The sequence below is a fragment of the Ammospiza caudacuta genome, chromosome 2 (genome assembly GCF_027887145.1).
Source record: "Ammospiza caudacuta isolate bAmmCau1 chromosome 2, bAmmCau1.pri, whole genome shotgun sequence".
Classification (NCBI taxonomy): domain Eukaryota; kingdom Metazoa; phylum Chordata; class Aves; order Passeriformes; family Passerellidae; genus Ammospiza; species Ammospiza caudacuta.
This window is the reverse complement of record NC_080594.1, coordinates 15,564,932-15,584,171: the sequence shown is the minus strand read 5'-3', so window position 1 is coordinate 15,584,171 and position 19,240 is coordinate 15,564,932. Positions and strand designations below refer to the sequence as shown.

The following is a 19,240-nucleotide window of genomic DNA, read 5'->3' as shown; positions in this document are numbered from 1 at the left end:
GGGAAATTCATGCATGAAATCTACATACAGAAGTGATCAGGGAAACTATATTCTCATCTGATAACAGACCTACTTCCCTTTTACCTTCTTTGATTTGTCCTGGAATTACATTAAGCTGCTTCTTCCTCTTGCATTCACCAAAACACGAAGTTTGATCTTTATTCAAGGACAGCAGCAGCCTCAATTCTAAATGCACAGCAACTTTTACTATTCTACCAAACATTTATGAAGCAGTTTTCTTCTTATTCTTAAAATTTCAGCAATATTTACTATTGGATTTTGGTTTCACAGCAATAGTGTTTACTGGAGATAGACCTCAACAAAATAAGGAAACAAGAATATTTGTTTGAGTACACTGTAGAACTGAACATTTAGCTAAGCCAAAAAGCTGCATTTCCTCAAGAACTCTCTCACTAATATATATAAAACTCTCCTTGAGAGTAAACACAAGAGAAGTTTATTCTCCCTCCAGAGAGGTCTCAAACATTAACCTTCATGGTTTCAGTCTGGTGTCCAGTAAGGGGAACCATTGTCAAAGACAGGCTGGGAGCCACTCATATAAGTAAAGTATTCCTGTAAAACTTAGCAGTTATTGGGCTTGTTACAAAAACCAACATATATGGGCCCCCATGCCCATAAAGGTACACCTCATATGCCATGACTGTTTCATAAAAGAACATTTAAAAAGGCAATTTAGAAGATAGAGCAGTTACCAGCCTCCAAAAAGTTTCCCCCACTCCCCAGTGAAGCACTCAAATAACTAAAACCATGTTTACTGGAGTCTTGCTGCATTTATAGCTTGATGAGATGAAACTATAGAGCACATAACCTTTACAGATTCAGGTCAGAGCTTCTCAAAAGGCTTCAGTATCACTAATTGATGTTCACTGGAAATTGATGTTCACTGTTTATAGGAAATGGGTACACTTATTTCCTATTTCATGCTGAGCTTCTGTATTAAAAATCATTACATCAGGCACAGAACAAGAGGTTAGACATGCAAAAGTCAAAAGGGGAAAGATAAGTAACAGTCTGTGCCTCCATCTTCAACATTAAATTTTCTGTGTGTGTTTAGCTCCTCAAACGTAATCTGTATACCTGAAGTTTGCTTTTTACCTACATATGAACCTATGGATACCAGAAGGGCAATATTCTCAGGGAATACCCAGGTATGTACAGGGAACTCTCCCACCCTGTCCTGGATGGAAACCAGAGAAAATGTAGGGTTAGGGTTATAGTGCTACACGCTCCTCCTCCACTTCTCTGTTACTTTCACATTGTAATAAATCCACTCCAAAACCAGGTAATTTTCACATATGACATCAGTCCAGCTCTACTATCTACCTTAATATGTTACAGGAAAGGAGCCCACAGAATTATTTCAGTGGGCAAACAATGAGCTCCATTAGCTGTTGTAAAATCTTTCAGTTATTTGCTCTTTCATGTTGTGTTGGGAAAGCCCTTATTTAAAATAGGTGAAATTGAGTTCCTGGCTATTCATTCATCCAGGTTTGTGATCCCAGCTCTTTCAGGTAAAAAGGCTTTGGCTTCAAGAAAGCTTTACTCAAAGAGCAAGTGATTCAGCCCATGACACAGAGCTTAAATGGAAGAAGAATTTGGGGATTCTCTGCTCCCAGCCACATCTTGCATTTCAGTTGAACTGCTTTCCAGGTATCTATTACATTACTGTCAGTGAAAAAAAGAGACTGATTTCTAAAAAAAGATAGATTGTAAATCAAATGGAAAGCCCTCTCATTTGAGGAGTACAGAATGAACAGTTTAACCTATGAAAGCCTTGCTTCCTATCAGGATAACACCAGCATTCAGTGAACTCCACTTGGCAGTAAGGTACACCAACACAGGAAATGGTTTCCCATATGATGAATGATATTTCAAACTTAAAAGCTGAGGTCAGAGAAGACAGTTCAGCACTGGTCTTCCTGAAAACATCAATCTATATGTGTTAAACTGAAGCAGAGCTTGGTTTTTTCCTAATTACAGAATATTAACTCCATGAATTACACACAAGACCAGCAAAGAGAAATGCAATAACTGCTTCAGTATTTCCAGTCCCTTGAAAAACAAAACACTTTAAAGTTCTGGATTTCCAAACATTATGGACTGACCAAAAAGTGAATGAGCCCATACATATCAGAGCCTTTTATTCCATTTGTTGGAGAACAACTTGCTCTAAACTTCAACCCCAGTTTATAAAAAACATGAAAGGCATTTATGGATGATTAAGTACCTGACATACCAAAAGTATTCAAAATAGGTTTTATGCCCTGATGTGCCAAATCTTATGCACAGAAGTATGAGACCAACCCTGACCAAGGAGGACAAAACATACATATTAAACTATACAACAGAAGAACACAGGATGTGGGGGGAAATGTGAAAATAACAGAGGCTCAGGGAAAAAAAAAATCTGAACCCCACAAGGCAGATTGTCACTTGCTTACAAATAAGAGATAAGAAGAGTTTTTATGCATTAAAACAAGTGAAGTTTTAAGAAATTAGGTGCATTTTACCATAATTTATTTTTCCAATTAAGAAATGGGCCACATGGCAGAAAGAGAGAAGGCTCTGAAGGAAGAAACAGGCCTACCAAGCAGGACCTGGAAATCCACAGATTGAACACTATATTTGAATGTCCAGCTTTGCCTCCAGTGCACACACCAACTTGTTAAGAAAAACTATACACTGCAGCTTTTTCCTACACCGATACATTGTGCCAGGGCTTGATAACAGATTTGCCACCTCCCTGTCTCTTTCAATTTTGTAACATGGAACTTTTATACACTACAAAGCAGCTGAATCTGGCAGACAACATGTTTTTATGTCAGATTAACTATATCAGGAATCCATTTGCATTTTGTATACTCAACTTTGGTTCTATTTTAAAAACATACTTATTTTTTTAGGAATTCTGAAGAGCTAATGCACAGAGATGATGACAGCTACACAGTACAAAAGCTATGTAATACACAGAAAATGCCTGCAAGGCTGGTCCCACAAAATAATTTTGGAGAACTGACTCTAAGTACAGCTGGTGATGCCTCTCCTATTCATAGAAACCCATAACAGTTTGGGTTAGAAAGGACTTTTAAGCTCATCCAGTCCTACCCTCCCCCACCATGGACCTAGATACCTTCCACTAGACCAGACTGCTCCAAGACCTGTCCAGCCTGGTCTCGAACACTTCCAGGGGTGGGGCAGCCACAGCTTCTCTGGGCAACCTGTGCCAGGGCATCAGCACTCTCACAGCCAAGAATTTCTGCCCATTATCCCACCTAATCCTGCCTCTGGCAGTGGGAAGCCATTCTCCCTTGTCCTGTCACTCCAGGCTCTTCTCCAAAGTCCCTCTTCAGCTCTTGGAGCCCCTTCACGCATTGGAAGGGGCTCTGAGGTCTTCCTAAAGCCATCTCTTCTCCACTCTGAACAACCCAAGCTCTCCCAACCTGTCCATATATGAGAAGTGCTTCATCCCTCCAGTCACCCAACCACACTGGTCATCCCACCACAGCTGCAGGAGCCTCCAGCACTGCCTGGGCTTAGGCTGCAGGTGCCAGGATCTGTATGCGTTGAACACCCAAGACCTGCTCCTTCATAGAGCAAGTTCATATTGGTATTTGCCTACAGACAAGGATAGGCAGGCTTTCAGCTGAATGAAAGCCAGGACTTCAGTTACAGCTAATCCAGCCTCATTTCAACCTATTTTTTCTTGGCATGGGTGATAGGAAAGGAAAAAAGAAAGCCTTTCCAAAAAGTTTGCAAAAAACATACATTTTTTTGAATTCCCCAATTCTAAATGATCTGGCTAAGTATCAGCTCACGGTTACCCTAGGAAAGTTTCAGGAATGAAACCTCTCCTAAGAGCTTTTGGCTCTACACAGCTGGAGAAGGTACTTTGTGGTGTTTCAGGTGCAGTACCTTCCTCTTAGTTTTGAAATGAAAGCCTGGCACTTAACAAGACAAGGACTAGGCTCTGGCTTCAACCTTTGCTCTTTCAAGAACACTTTTCCGTATGCAGCTGAACTGCCCTTGGACTCAGACAGTGCATTCTTTCTGAACTGTGTTTTATGATCTTAGTTTAGGGGCCTCATAAAAGATGCAGAGTGCAAGTCACAGTATCCTGCACTCAAAGGCCATAACCACTGCATGTACACCACTACTCACAGAATTCTTTAAAGACACTTGTGCTCCTTAGTGTTCATTGCCAAAACAAATTCTAGGCCTAACATTTCTGCTGTTCAACTTCCCATGGAAAAGCTTTTAGTTTGTGTTATAAAGCTGATTTTCTCTCATGTTTGATAGTCTAACAGAACCAGAAACTGAACCTCTTGCTTCATTTCATGTTTAACAGCCGAGTTTCACTTCAGCCTCTTACATATGGTAAGAATAATACTAATACGTAAGTATTCAACTTTAATTCCATGCAGGTATTACGAAGATGGCACTTTAACTACACCTACAATGTAACAAGAATTTTGGTTTTCTTCCACAGTTCTGTGAATGTTACTTTGTGCATTAGACAAGCAACTCACCCACAAAGCAGTATTCCCAGGAAAGCAGCACTGGCTGCTCAGCTTCTCAAGCAGATTACACAAAGCACGTAAATGCCACCTGCCACCATGTGGACACAGTGGCCATGGACACACAAGAGGAGGGCCAGACATTACTTACTTACCTGGATCTGTACTCTATTGGTGAGAAAAAGAACCTTGGGGGAGCTGACAAGAGAGTGTTTTGGTTTTTTTCATATCAAATAGCAAAGTTCATGTGTTGCTAATGACTGTCAGATGAAAGCAGAACCATTCTTTGGCCAGGGCTGAGCAAGTGATGCCACTGTGAACAGGAATATCAGCCTAACACAACACAATAATGGTCTGACAAAACAAGTGAGGATAAGGAAAGAAGCCTTCCTTGTGAAACAATCCTGAGCACAGCAGTCAGGCTGAACAGAAGGAAAAAAACCCTCATTTCATACAGTGTAACAAATTCCACAGGTTTCACTAAACTTGGAAGTGATGCCAGGAAGGTGATGCTCTGTCTGACACGATATGCAGAGACTCTGCTAACAAACACGACTATGAACTCTTCACATGGATAGACAGGGATAGGAAAAGGGGAAGAGATTTAAACTAAAAGAGGGCTGATTTGGATTAGATGCTAGAAATAAATTGTTTACTCAGAAGGTGGTGAGGCCCTGGCACAGGTTGTCCCATCCCTGGAAGTGTTCAAGGCCAGCCTGGAAAGGGCTTGGAGCAACCTGGTCGAGGGTTGGTGTAAGGAGGGTGTTGGTCTAGGGAAGGGGTCCCTGCCCATGAATAATGGTCTTCAAATTCCCCTCCAACTCAAACTGTTGTATGATGCTATGAACTGAGGTTAAATTAGACACATTCACTCCTTGGGTTGGCTGTAGGAAAACAAAGAGTTGTAAAATGGTCCAAATGATTTGACACCTGGTTTTACAAGTCTACTTTTCAAGAGCCAAATTATTTAGACAAGGACAGAACACCATCGCTCCTGAGGCCATGTCAAATAAAGCCAGATGGAGACAGTGACCAAGGTCACAGCAAAAGAATAAAAGAGGTCTCACAAGTCATACAGATGCCCTCTGGTTCTGTGGTAAAGCTGAGATAAGACTTAGAATAAGAAATCCAGAAGATTAAGAGGCAAATTCATTTGATGTCCTTCAGTGGCTGACTGAAATAGAAAATCGTTTGACACATGGAGTGTAAATAACTTCACTACCCCATGCAAGAAAATAGCTGCAGTAAACTCTCTTCTCACTAGTACCTAAAGAAACCAGCTTTACAGCTCTTTTGAAATTATGTCCTCTACAAGCAGTCTGGTAACTGGACAAGAAATAATGCCTGTCAAGTATCATGCAAAAGACAACCTCTTGAATACATAAAGAAATTGGAACTTTGATGAACAAGATGGACATGCTGTCCTCAATGACTACACATCATAAATGCATGCATTAGACATAATGACCAATACAGGACAGAAATAATTTAATATGGAATCACAGGATTGTTTGAGTTGGAAGGGACCTTCAAGCTACAGGGTTTATGGGGCTAGTACTTGCTGAATGCTCTCAGCTGTCTAATGCTTTGGAGAGCTGTGCAATTCACTCCCATTTTAGCAACTCTATTGTACTTCACCTTTGATAATTGTAATTTTTTTTTGTAGGTATTATTAGACATAAGTGACTAATTTATCTTTGAAAAAAAACCTGCATTTCTATGCTAGTGAGAGTCAAACAGCTGAAATCTTAAATGGAAATTTACAGCCTTAGATAATGTTATCCAACTCAAAAAGATCCTCTGTGAACTTTGTCAGGGATGCAATTTTACAAACAGAAAATACGGGTATTGAAACAATTCGTGCTCACATACAGATGGAAGTTATTATGAACTCTGAGAATTAACACACATTGTTTCAACTTTGGAATGTAACAGCAAAGCAAGTTTCTCCAAAAAAAACTCTACCAAGCCAGCACTAGGCTGCTTCTAATTCCAGCAGAATTCTCCTGTGTGCAAGATGTGGTTTCCAGTGTTATTATCCTGCTGTTTCACAAAACAGTACCCCTTTATCTCTAGAAGAGTTTTTATGTCAGTAATTTTATATCAAACCCATCTCACTTCTGCCACACTCACATTTCTCCTTGCTGCCAGAATTCTAGGTAATTGTAAAAGGAAAAAAAAAATCTGGTAAATCAGGCGAGCTTATACAAATAATTTCAAAATATTTCTTGAAGTTGATTGAATTTTTCTGGGCTCTTTTTTGTCAAAACTTGCATGAATGATTCAAGTGAGGTAACAGAGACCCAGGCTCCTGTTTCCATGCTCCAGTGAAGTCACCACTATTCTTCCCAGAGCACAGAGGGAATTAAGCAACTGATTTACATTTATTCCTGACAAAGAGGACTGGTTCTCTGAATCAAGATAAACACCTTTGGGCGATGGTCTGGAGATAAGAGAGAGGCAGCTGCTCATTCTCTGTCCAAACTTAATTTTTCACACATTCACAAGAACTAAGTATATCTGAACACTTCTCTGAAAGCAGCCATAAGGTCTGCTAAAAGCTATGTAAATTCAACAGTTCCAGCATCCCAAGAAACATACAAGAACTCACACAATATCTTGGGTTTTTAGGTCAAGCCAGCCCCAGAGCACAGAGGTTTTATGATGCATTGCTGCACATTACCTACCTGCTCTGCTTTCACAGTGGATTTTCCCCTTGGCAGAACTATATAAAGCAGCAATATTTGACCAAGGACATGAAAACAAAGGTGACTACAACAGTTTATGTGGACATTATAACACTTTCATGATTAAATAAGTAGTAGAAGCACCCCCAGAAACTCCAATTTAGTAAATTTTTTTATTATGTTTTTATGTCCAACAGCATACAATCTCAAGCATTTACATGGGAATCACTAGTGTTTTACTAACCACTTTGAAGTTTGGCCACTGACTGGCTTGCACCAGCACCAATGACCTCAAGTAGAGCTGGAAACTCTTTTTATACCAATACATACTTAAAGCTTTCATTTACTTTTATAAGTTTAAACATATGCCAGTGATTTCAGAAACCAACTGCAAGGAACTGGAAGGCAACATGGGTGAGTGACCGTGTGTTAACCACCCAGAGTCCTTCAGAAACAGGACAAGAAAATCAGAATGAGAAGTAGGTATAAGAGTGGTAACATCTTAAAGGTGACAAGTCAAGGAGATAAACAGGAAAACAAGTGAAGTGGTGACAGTTTCTGTAAAAAAATACTACAGGCACAAGTGTCAAGTAACCCAAACTACACAAACAGGAAAGACAACCACTCTGGCCTCAATAAAGAATTCATCATTGCAATGAAAAAAATGACACAGCTTCTTGCTTGCATCACATAACTGAATGGCAAACTCCAAAATAAGGTAAAGACAAAGAAGGACTGAAAGGCAAAGCAAGCAGCATCACACTCACAAGTTACAGAATGAACTAGTAAGCAGAGATTAAGGAAAGCATTGTTTTGATAGTAATGAAGAGCAAAGCATTTGAGGGAAAGACTAATCCCTTTTTCTCACTAATCTTCCCTCTGGAGGTCAAGTGTGAACAGCTGGCTGCCATTACCAATACCACCAACAAGAAAGTGTAGTCTAAGATACATTAACAGCCTGGCTAAGCCAATTTCCAAGATTAGTAGGACTCCATTAACTTTGTCTTAAGATATTTTAGCCTTTAAGTAATTTCAGAGGTTATTGTCCAAAATACACTAAGCATGGGCAAGTATGGAAAATGGTAAACGCAATCCAAACTTAAAAAAAAAAAAAACAACACAAAGACTCAGAAGCTTTACTTCAATTTGGGATAAGGAATGGCAAAAAATGATGGAAGAGAAAACTGGAAAAACAAACAAGAATAGCAGAAACTAAGCATAAAAAGGTCAGATTTTTCAAGAATAAAACTGTAAGACTAATGTAATTTCAAACAGGTTAGAAACAGAAATGTCATATTTCTCTTGGAATTTAAATGTAATATGCTCACAAGCATGCTGGGGAAATGGTATATTGATGAAGTACAAGTGAATACAGAGAAAGTACTCTTTGGGTGTAATAAAGAATGGCTCATGACTACAGCTGAAGTGCTGGCAAAATGGGACTCCACCTGGAATAACAGAACCTCAGTTCTATTCAATATTTTAATTAGGTAATCTGGATAGGACATAGGCTCAGATGCAGCCAGCATAAAGCTGAGACTGAGTTCTCAGCTTTTTTTTTTTTTTTTGCCACCAAAGCATAAACATGATTAAGAACAAGCAAGTTCTTCTTTAAGAATACATTCAAGGTACAGCATATAAAATGTGAATTAAACAAATCACCTGCTGTGACAGCTGCAGCTGGTCTGAAGCTGCACAGATAAATTTGGCCATAACAGACCCCAACTTGACCAGCCTAGCTCGTTAAGGAGTAAAAGTAAACAAGTCCGCAGGAAAACAATGTTGGATTGGAACTCCAACAGGGGAGCCCAGCCAGTCCCATTCAATCCTGAATGCAGACATCAGCTGCCCAGTGAGCTGGGTGGTGTTGAGACCTTGACCACTCAGGTGTTCAAGCATGGGAAATTTGAGCCCCCTATAAAAGGGGATGTCCATCAATAAACATTGGGTGTTGTCACTTGAACTCGGTGTGTTCAGTCCTGTGCCTGTCTCCAGAACTGCAACAAACATAACAACCTGCACAAATTCAGAATGGAGTGTTGTGTTGCTGTGCAGGAGATACCTCGGGCTGTTGGTTGCACAGAATCATAAGATTTACTCTGCTAGGCTTTTAAGAGTAAAAATCTATTAGAACCCAATGAACTGGAAATAAAAGGACAAGACTTGGGAAGCATTTCTCCCATCCTACTCAATGTTTTGAAAGCAACAGTTGCTCACTGTATCCAGCTTTAGGCATTGCATTTCAAGAAAAATGTGGATTCAGGTGGGAGAATCTGAGACAGGAGAAGTGTTGAAAACTGGTTTTTCAATGCATAAAAGTTTGCAAAATGGAAGAGACTTAAATGGATCAGATTATTATAATATATAAACAAAGGCAAGCCAGGTTTGGAATCAATATCAGAAATTAGCTGTCTTTAGTGGCCAAGACAGTCAAGCACTGGAACTAAGGAGCACTTATATCACAGGTTTTTCTTCACAGAACATCACCAGGGACAGCATAAAAGCAGCTGACTCTGTCCTAGGACTACATACCAATTGAAACAGCCAGGCCTCTTTAAGACCAGCTTTCTGAACATTCTCTGAATTCCAAACCAAATGTGTTAGCTGCAGGTATTGCTGCCATCTCAAATACAAGTATGCAAAGTCTCTTCCATTTTTCAGAGTAATAGATGTTGGGGTTTTTTTTAATACATTAAAAACAAGGAAGTAAGGTTGATTAGAGAACTTTTTAAATAAAAGTCACACATTTGCAATACTTCATATTTTACATGTATTGTGTTTTCTTATAAGGGTAGAATACTAGTTGAAGTAATAATACAGCAAAATTAAAGACACACGAGCAAGAATTACATGAATAGATCTTCAAGTACGACAATAAAAAAATCTGAGAATATTTACAGTTTTCAAAACAGTGTGAAGTCTATAGACTCATAGAATGTACCATTTGAAAAGATTCATTATTATCTGGCAAGTCCATCTCTAAGCGTCACAGAAGAAAATCTCAAACACAAAGCTGAAGATAAGTGAAAATTATGTTTTCAAGGATATTTTTCTTAGTTCATAGTTTTTTACCACAGAGAGCAGCATCACAGGACAGCACATGCACATTCACATCACATTGACAACCAAGCAGAGAATACATAGATAAATAATAATAAAAAGCAATCTCAAATATACCAACCTGTGCTATATTTTTGTTGAGAAGATAAACTCCATATTCAAATTGAAGCTTCTCCCCTCCTTTTGCATATAAAGGAAATCTGATGGGAAAAAAAAAGGGGGGGGGGAAGTATTTAAGGTGAAATTATTCAGTATTCAGATGGTTATGTAAACTTCAAAAAGCCCCAGATTCCTTTTCTGAGAAGGTAAAAATTAAAAAAGCTTCCTTTGCTGACTTCTCCCAGGAACCCCTCCATAGGGGGTATTTAGTGACCCCCTGCAACTCCAGTCAATCAGCACTTAAAAACTGATGCCAAAAGTCAGCTACAGAATTCCATTTTTAAAGTATCTGAGGTTTTTAAAAGACACTTTATGATTCTCCCAGGGCTGCAACATCCCTCTCACCAACCAAAGTGTAATTTCAGAAGCACACAGCACAATTCCAGATCCCACATTATCCCTCTGCATTCACTCAGTCACACTTGGCTAGCTCATTTCCAAACAGAAGGAATATTTTAAAAAGTTATCTTTTGATCATTATCCTGTGATTGACAGAGCACAAAGCCCTTTACATAGAGAAGAAATTTGCAGGCTCACTTACCAGAACAACATACAGAACAGAAGTGATTCCTTTCAACAAACTTCACACATGCACCAAAGGCTTGAGTCACAGCATCATAGGTCACTATAGCCCTTGCAAACATTTTATTACTGATCTTTATTTTTCCTATGTAATAAATATTGCTCACCATTTTAAATGCAAATTTGCTATTACATTTATATACCCAAATGTATCAAATAGTTTGTAAGAACATAGCATAGCACTGCTGCATGAGACAGGAGAACTACAACATTAGTCCCTTAAATATTGAAACTCTTTGACAGTTTCTGCATTAAAGAATATCGTTTTATATGTCAGCTTAAAGAATCTCTGCTTAAGTGAAGCAGTTCTCAAACAACTGTAACAGCTGTACACTGCACTTCTAAGGACTGTCTTTTGACTCCTCCTCAGCACCAGAGGTTATGAGGTCATCATGGTCAATTCAGAAATCTTAGCACAAACTAAAATTTATTTTTATGGGAACTACAGCATGAATCAAGTTTTTGCCTTTTCATGAACCATGTCCTGCAGCTCCTAATCAAGATGCTGAATGAAGTATCCACATAAGCCCCAGCCTATAGCAGAAACTAAGGTTCTCAAATATAAGATAACAAATACAGGAGATCAATATCTACTAGAAACAACACACACTGGAGAGGTGATTAGGCAAAGTGAATTTTATCATCCATCAGCCCCACAGTAGAGTACATTTGTAATTTTAAGAATTATACAGTGTCATTAAAGCTAAAGGTTAACAACTCATGATCACAGCAGATCAAACTGTAAGCTTCAGGTTTTCTGCTACTTTCAAACTTGCTAGGTCTCTTTAAGCTGAGGAACATTAAAATTTCTGTGAATACTATATATCTAGCTAACTTTGCTTAATAGATCTAGAAATTGAACTAGTTCCCCGTGAAAGAAAATGAAACTCCCAAATGCTACAAAAATTCTGCAACACATTATTCTACGTGCAAAATACAAAATACATTTCACTATCTCCAATTACACTACCCAAACAAAGGAAGAGTTAGATTTAAAGAATAACTTTACAATTAACAGTCTACAACTAACCCATTTTTTTACAATAAAAGCACCATTAGCAACAAAACCCACGATTCCCTAGAAAGCAGCATTTCATGAAGTCACTGGTAACAGGAACCATGCATTCTATTATTACACACAGAGCTCTTTGATCCATGCAGTATAGAAAGAGGGTAAAAACTGGTTTATGGTGCTCACTGGCATCTCCCACACACAGATTCTTTTGAAAGGGAAAATCAGGCTATTCTGCTTATCACGTTGATCCTGCTTCTTTGCCAATATTCAGATTTCCATCCTCTAACTTCCACTAATTAATCTTGAAAGGCTTTAAACCACATACATCCTCAGGTCAGCTTTCACAACATAATCACTTAAAGTTTTGAAAACTGCCAGTGGATGTCTCTCCATATACACATTTATGACTCGAGAAAAATATTACTAGGTTTTATGCCTCTCTCTCTGTGTTTTATCTTCCTTGCCCATTAAGCCTGATCACAAGCAATAAACTCAAGGAACTCAATCATTTTATACAGTGCTTCAGTGAGTATAACTGAATCCAACTTGAACTGCTGCCTCCCTGTGTGAAATTCTTCTTGCCCACTCCACAGAAAAGCACTGACTGTAAGCTCAATCCCTCCCTTTGGCATGCTGCAAAAACCTGAGTCTGCTGTGTAAGGATTTAGTTATACTAAATACTTTTGAAAAACACTATTTTAGTGTTTTTATAATCACAAAATGCATAGTGAAATTCAAAATGGCATCTGCCTACCTATTCTACTCCAAAGTGCACCTTCCTTCTTTCCATTCTTGCTGATGTATTTGGGGAAAAAAATCACTAAGCTCCTTTAAAGCAAAACACAGATACTTACTCTGAGATAAAAAATTTGAACAAGTGTGATATGTTTAGTGGAAAGAATCAAAAACCACAAGCTATAGGTACCCTTTCTACAATCAACAGAAAAGATTATCTGAGAGAAGTTATCAAGTGTTGGAAATTTGTTCTCAGTCCAGATCAGAGCTCAGAAGTTGAGCTCTGGTCCTCCTCAGAGTAGTAGTTACACACTCTAGGAAACCACACATCTGCCATGTTAACAGTCAGGAATTATGAACAAAGCAGCTTCTGCTCAGGGAGGGTCAACATGTGCCTTTGTAAAAATATGTTGTCATTTACATACAGCTAGGGAATATGAAATTCAATAGCATGTAGACTTCTTAAAATACAGTGTTAATACACCCTGAGTTTACAGAAGATGGTCTGTTTCTGTATATAAAGAGACAGGCAATGCAGCAATAGTAGTTTTAATAGTGATTTGTAACAAAGATCCTGGTTTAGAGAAGATTATCTGAAGCAAGAAAAAATCCACCATGTTTAGTAACTTGTAACAGGTTTACTCCATTTGGAGCTGTTTCTGTATCTGGTATTCCCACTGCTTTCAAGACATGTCAGAAAAGGTAGGAGCCTGTACTGGGGAAAAGCAACAACAACTAGGAGTGATTAAGGGAATAATCAGCCAGCAGGCATGCATAAAGGTGGCTTTAGGATCTAAGAGAATTGCACCAAAGATGCTGAAATTAAACAAGCCCCACTGTGAATTCAGAAGGTGGAGAACTCTGGATCAGAGTGATCCAAACTGCACACTGGACCAATTTGAACCAGATGGTCAATATGTACTTTGAAATTTTAAGGTAACATAAAGAAGGTTCTTAATCTTAAAAGCTTACATTTGTTTTGGGAGTCTCATGTTTTGCTTATTTAATCCTACAGGACTGTGACAAACACTTAGTTTTTACTAATGTTTTCTGAGTCATGTTCTGTTTTATAGGGCTCACTGGGATACAAGTCAGATGACCAGTGTTGCCAACTGCACCATAATGCACATCAACAATTAACCACAAAACACATGCAGGACATTTTTAGGCACATAGCTCACATCCCCTTCCATGGCATATCACTTTGGACAAAACCTGTGTTTTTCTATGGTGATGCCACCACGACTGAACAGTCTCTCCCCTGGTGAACCAACACTATTGTGTTCAAGACTCAAGCATTCCCAGTCACACAGAAAAAGGGGTTTTGATTGTCATTTCTCACAGATGACCAAAAAAAATTTAAATAAAATAAACCCAAAATAATAGAAGCAGATAAAAGACACTTTTAATCATCTCTGAATAACTTCATTTTAGTGGAGCTTAAAATAGATATGACAATTCATATGCCCTAACCTTACCTCTCTCATCCTCACCCACTTGACTTTTCTCCCATCTCTCCTGCTTGGAGGGTTCCCAAGAATAAGCCCCTCCTCTCTACCTGCAATCTTAATTTCAGCAAGTCATTATCCACTGCTTTATTTCATTTCATTCCCTGTTAATTCCTGCCACACTTCCTAAGCAGACATCAGCTACTGGATAAAGAACTCTTCAACTTAAAACTTGTTTTTCTATCAAAATCACCTAACACTCAAATATTTAAACCTACAGAGGATCTGCTGATATGCAATGAGTAAGGAAACAAGTGTGAGCAGGTCAAGGCTCAATAGAGTTGTGAAAAAGAAAAAGCAAGGCAGAAGTTACATGCTTGGCTTACAGTTACCCTGATGGTTCAACATCAAGTCAGACTTTTAAACAAAAAACAGGGCTGAAAGTCTACCTGTAATCCACACTGAAACTACAAAACCAACACAGTACCATCAACAATAGAATTAAGTTTTGAGTTCAAGGACCTCACAACACTCCACAAATGCTAAGTTTTTAAAGAGTTAGTTTGAATATTTGCATTAAAAATATCATTCTGATAGGTATAAAGTTTAAATGTACCCAATTACACCATCAACAGGACTCTTGGGGAGCTGTAACTTTGCTTAGTCTAATTATACTTTATTCTACCATGGTACTTAATCAAGTAGAAAGCTCTGTAGACAAAAGAAACACATGTAACTCTAAGAAACTTAAAAGCAAAGTATAATAATAATAATAATAATAATAATAATAATACTAATAATAATAATCTCATTACAGTAAATCACATCAAGGTTACAAAGACTAGACAGGATACTAAATCATCCACTCTGGTTTAAAAGTCTTTCTATTAAAAAAGATAAACCCAGTATATGTGTTTCCAGTCAATATGAAAAACCAATGGTGGCTGGTTGTCAGCATTTCCACTCCAGCTGACTCATGCACACGCAAACAGCTGAACAGAAATCTCAGTGTCAAATCAAGGCAAATTCCAATTTTCAGTTGAAGGAGGATTCCTGAGTATGTCTAAACACATTCATGGTCTGGTGGCAGTACAGGAGCAGCAGAGATGATTTCAGATGAACACTTTTGCCAGTTGTGCTTGTCTAGGGGCCTAAAGGCATTTCTGCTAGAAGTCAGCTCTGTAATTCTATGGGATCCCTGCAGGAATCTGATTCAGAGGCTGCAGCCCACCCATGAGGCCACCAGCCACTGCTCTGTGTTGCTGTTCATCCAGATACAAGGAGATCATCCTGTAATCACAAAGCTACAGGCACAAAGAAGCCTCATGTATCACCTCTAAGGCAAGTTCAAACCACCCTGTACACTCAGCTATCATAACAGTTTCCTCTCAAACATCATCCTTCCTAGGGGTAGGAAGGTTGTTTAAGTCACCTTCCATTGTTAATTCAAGTCTTTTCCATGATCCAAGATGTAACGAAGATTATGCTCACATGCTGCTGAAAGTAAAACCAAGAAATTTCATGCACAGACAGAGAAAAAGCCTCTTGGCAAGGATTTTTCATTTTCATATTTACAGTTTGAGGTGTGATGCCTGCAGTTCATATCCATAATCTATTCTGGTGGGGTTTTTTTCCTTATGAGGAGTATTATTGGCTTCTTAACAAAAGAAAGGGTTGCAACCCTTCTTTTACCAACTTTTAAAACCCCTGGCTTTGGTAAGAGCATAGGCAACAATTTGCTAATATAGTGTCTCCAATCAAAACTGCTCACTAATACTGATACATTTAAAAACCAGAAAACTGACTACAGAAAAAGAGATCTTTTAAAGTTGCCCACAGATATTACTCTGGAAAATCAGAGGCCTGTTTCAAAGCTACAACAATGACTGGACTACTTGTGGTGTTTTAAGCATTAGACCGTTCTTACAACTCAAATAAATTGTGCTAAGCGTTCTACTCTAATAACAAAAAACTCTACACTGTCCTACTTTTTCCAGCTGACCCTCAACAAGTTCTCATCAGCCATCAAGATCTCATTTAATTTCATATATTTAATATAAATAGTCACTTTGGTGCTTGATGAACACTCAAGTAAATCACTACAGGATTCCTGGCTCAGGCAGATGGTATATGTTAGGAAAAGTTGAAAGAATCCTTATTCCATACATTTATTTCAGACCTCAAGCATCTCTTATGAATTCAAGTCCAAATAAATTTACTTTTGTGTTCTGTGATTTATGAATTCTGCATCCAGAAATATCACATATGTCCCAATATACTGATGGCTCACTTTTATTGTCTATAACCACTTGCCTTTAACACAAACTATTTTTAAAGCTTATGAAATTGCTTCATTTTTAACTGCTTTCACCTGCTTCTACTTTGGTAATACACCATATGTTTTAGATCTTCTATTCTCTCTTCAGTTCAGACCTCTGCCATATCCCAAATTATATTAAAGTCTCAAAGTTTAATCTGTACTTCAGAAAGCTCTTAAGGGAAGAAGTCAGTAAAATAATGGTTTTTACACATCACATCCAACTGTCTTGCACAGGACGAAGTCTGGCACAATGTAAATATCATATTACATCTCATTTGGCAAATCCAAGTAAAATTCCAAATCTAGTTTGGAATTATGTTACATAGCCTTAACTTTCCAAGTGATTCAAAACTTTAAAGACCAGTAATATTTGCAGCTTTATAAGCTACATTAGGATACTTATGGTTTAGGAACACTTAATTATCACAAAATGGTTTGTGTTGGAAGGGACCTGAAAATCCATCTTGTTCCAACCTCCTACCATGGGCAGGGACAACTCCCACTAGACCAGTTTTCTCCACACCCTGTCCTACCTGCCCCTGCACATTTCCAGGGATGGGGCAGCCACAGCTTCTCTGGGCAACCTCTGCCAGGGCCTCCCCACCCTCACAGGGAAAAATTATTCCCAAAATTCCATCTAACCCTGCACTCTGGCAGTGGGAAGCCATCCTCCCTTGTCCCATATCTCCAGGCCCTTGCCTAAAATACCTCTGTAGCTCTCTTGGAGCCCCTTTACGCACTGGAAAAAGCTCTCAGATCTCCATGGAACCTTCTGTTTTTGAGGCTGCCTCCAGAGCAGAGGGGCTACAGCCCCTGGAGCACCTCTGTGGCCTCCTCTGGATTCATTCCAGCAGCTTCCTTCCGATGTTGGACCCAAGCTGGAGGCAACTCTGCAGGTGGGGTCTCACCAGAGCAGGACAGAGGAGCAGAATTCCCCGTTCACTGCTGCCCATGCTGTGGGATCAGCCCAGCACATGGGCACTTCCAGGTGCCAGCACACATGGCCAGGGTATGTCCAGCTTCTCATCCAAGCCATCTTCCCAAGCTGTCCTTCTCCTCAGAGCTACTCTCAATCCATGCTCTACCCAGCCTGAACTTGTGCTTGGGATTGCTACGATGTGCAGCACCTTGCATTTGGCCTGGCTGAACTTCACAATGCTGGCAGGCCCAACTCTTCAGCCTGTCCAGGTCCCTCTGCCATCCCTTCCCTCTAGCACCACACAGCTTGGTGTCATTGGCAAACTCCATCTCACAGTCCATGCCATTAGAAGATAAACAGTGGCTTAGAAGATAAACAGTGCAGGTCACAATTCCAAATCATGAGAACAACAATCATCACTGTTTTCCATTTTGACATCACGACATTACCCAGTAGTTAAGTGCAGACTGGAATCTTAATCCAAAGATTAAATGAAGCTGACACCACTGCACTTTCACATGACTGTATTTACACTATCTTTGATACTTCCTGCCCAATTGTGTCAAATTTATCAGAGAACGAACTCAATCTGGCTTTTTCTTTCACTTCTCATTTTCAAGGACAGTAAGCAGAATGACTGCAGAGAGGTGGCTGCAGCACAGACTTGCAGAATGCAGCTGAAGCCCAGTTATTCATTACCATACAGATAAGGAACTGACGTCATTTCTGTGACTATCATGTCATAGCAGAGCATCTACCAAATCTGGGGGAACAATTTGTGTCTCACAATTGTTACTAAATTGTGTGTCTCACAACGCTACTAAAAATGGGTCAGTTAAGAAAAAAAAATGAGTTTTAAGCTTTAGACCATGGATAGGGCACTCTGTGTGAGGACAGGACTAAATAGCACAATCCAGGTAAGATAATGGCTTGAAAAAGCCACAAGTTTGATATGTCTGAGGAATGTAGAAGAAAAGGTTTAAATATTTACTGAAGGTTGAGTTATTTCAGCTTCACCCCCTTTTGGGGTCTGCAAGGGGGGCAGGCAGGGGAGGAAAGAACTGGTGTTTTCCCCCCAACCTCACCACACCTTGTTTGCTCACTGTAATGGAATGTCGTATTCAGAGGAGGAAGTTTGTGTGATTTAAAAGTCCTGGGGCTTCTCTGAACCAGAAGACATTAAACCCTGAAAGCCTTTTAAGTCAGAAGGACTGCCACTGTCCAGACAGCTCTCTTGAAATCACAGTTTCTCAGGACACTTCAAATTAAATACTAGGACAAATAAACTGCTCAAGAGCCATAAGCACCAAAATATCCAGCATTCCTAACATCTTAGCACTCCACCTGAAGATCAAGGCACAAGAAGCTTTGGCTGCACTCCTTTAAAACCAGTCTCCTTCTCAGATAAGCTGCACCACAACTCTATCAGCTTCAGAGCAGAGACTGCACAGATCTCCTGCAGAAGATCCAAAATTAAATGAAAAGACAGAAGAAAGGATTACAAGCATGCATTTTGCTTGTAATTACAGATTAAGATACAAATATGTGTTACAAATCACAAGCAAATTCAGACTGGATTACTACATGGTTTTGAGTACCTACTTAACAAAAAAAGCTACACTTGTAAAACAAATTTGATGACAAAAACACAGACTGCCATGAGGAAAAAAGCATATCCCCATTCAAGCTTTATACAATAAATAAAGAATTCGTTTACTGGGGAAATAAAACATTAGTTTAACTTTATGAAATGTATTTTCAAAATGCTCTTCTGAACTGT

The 19,240-nt window shown here is 39.1% G+C and overlaps 1 protein-coding gene across 1 annotated transcript in view; it reads right to left on the bottom strand.

The window, feature by feature from the left end:
• The window catches only part of UVRAG (UV radiation resistance associated), an 86,933-nt gene that overhangs the window by 19,796 nt on the left and 47,897 nt on the right, over positions 1-19,240 (bottom strand). Inside the window, exon 13 of the mRNA XM_058824768.1 lies at positions 10,404-10,482. Coding sequence (XP_058680751.1) covers positions 10,404-10,482 — 79 coding nt within the window. The remainder of the gene's footprint in view (positions 1-10,403; positions 10,483-19,240) is intronic.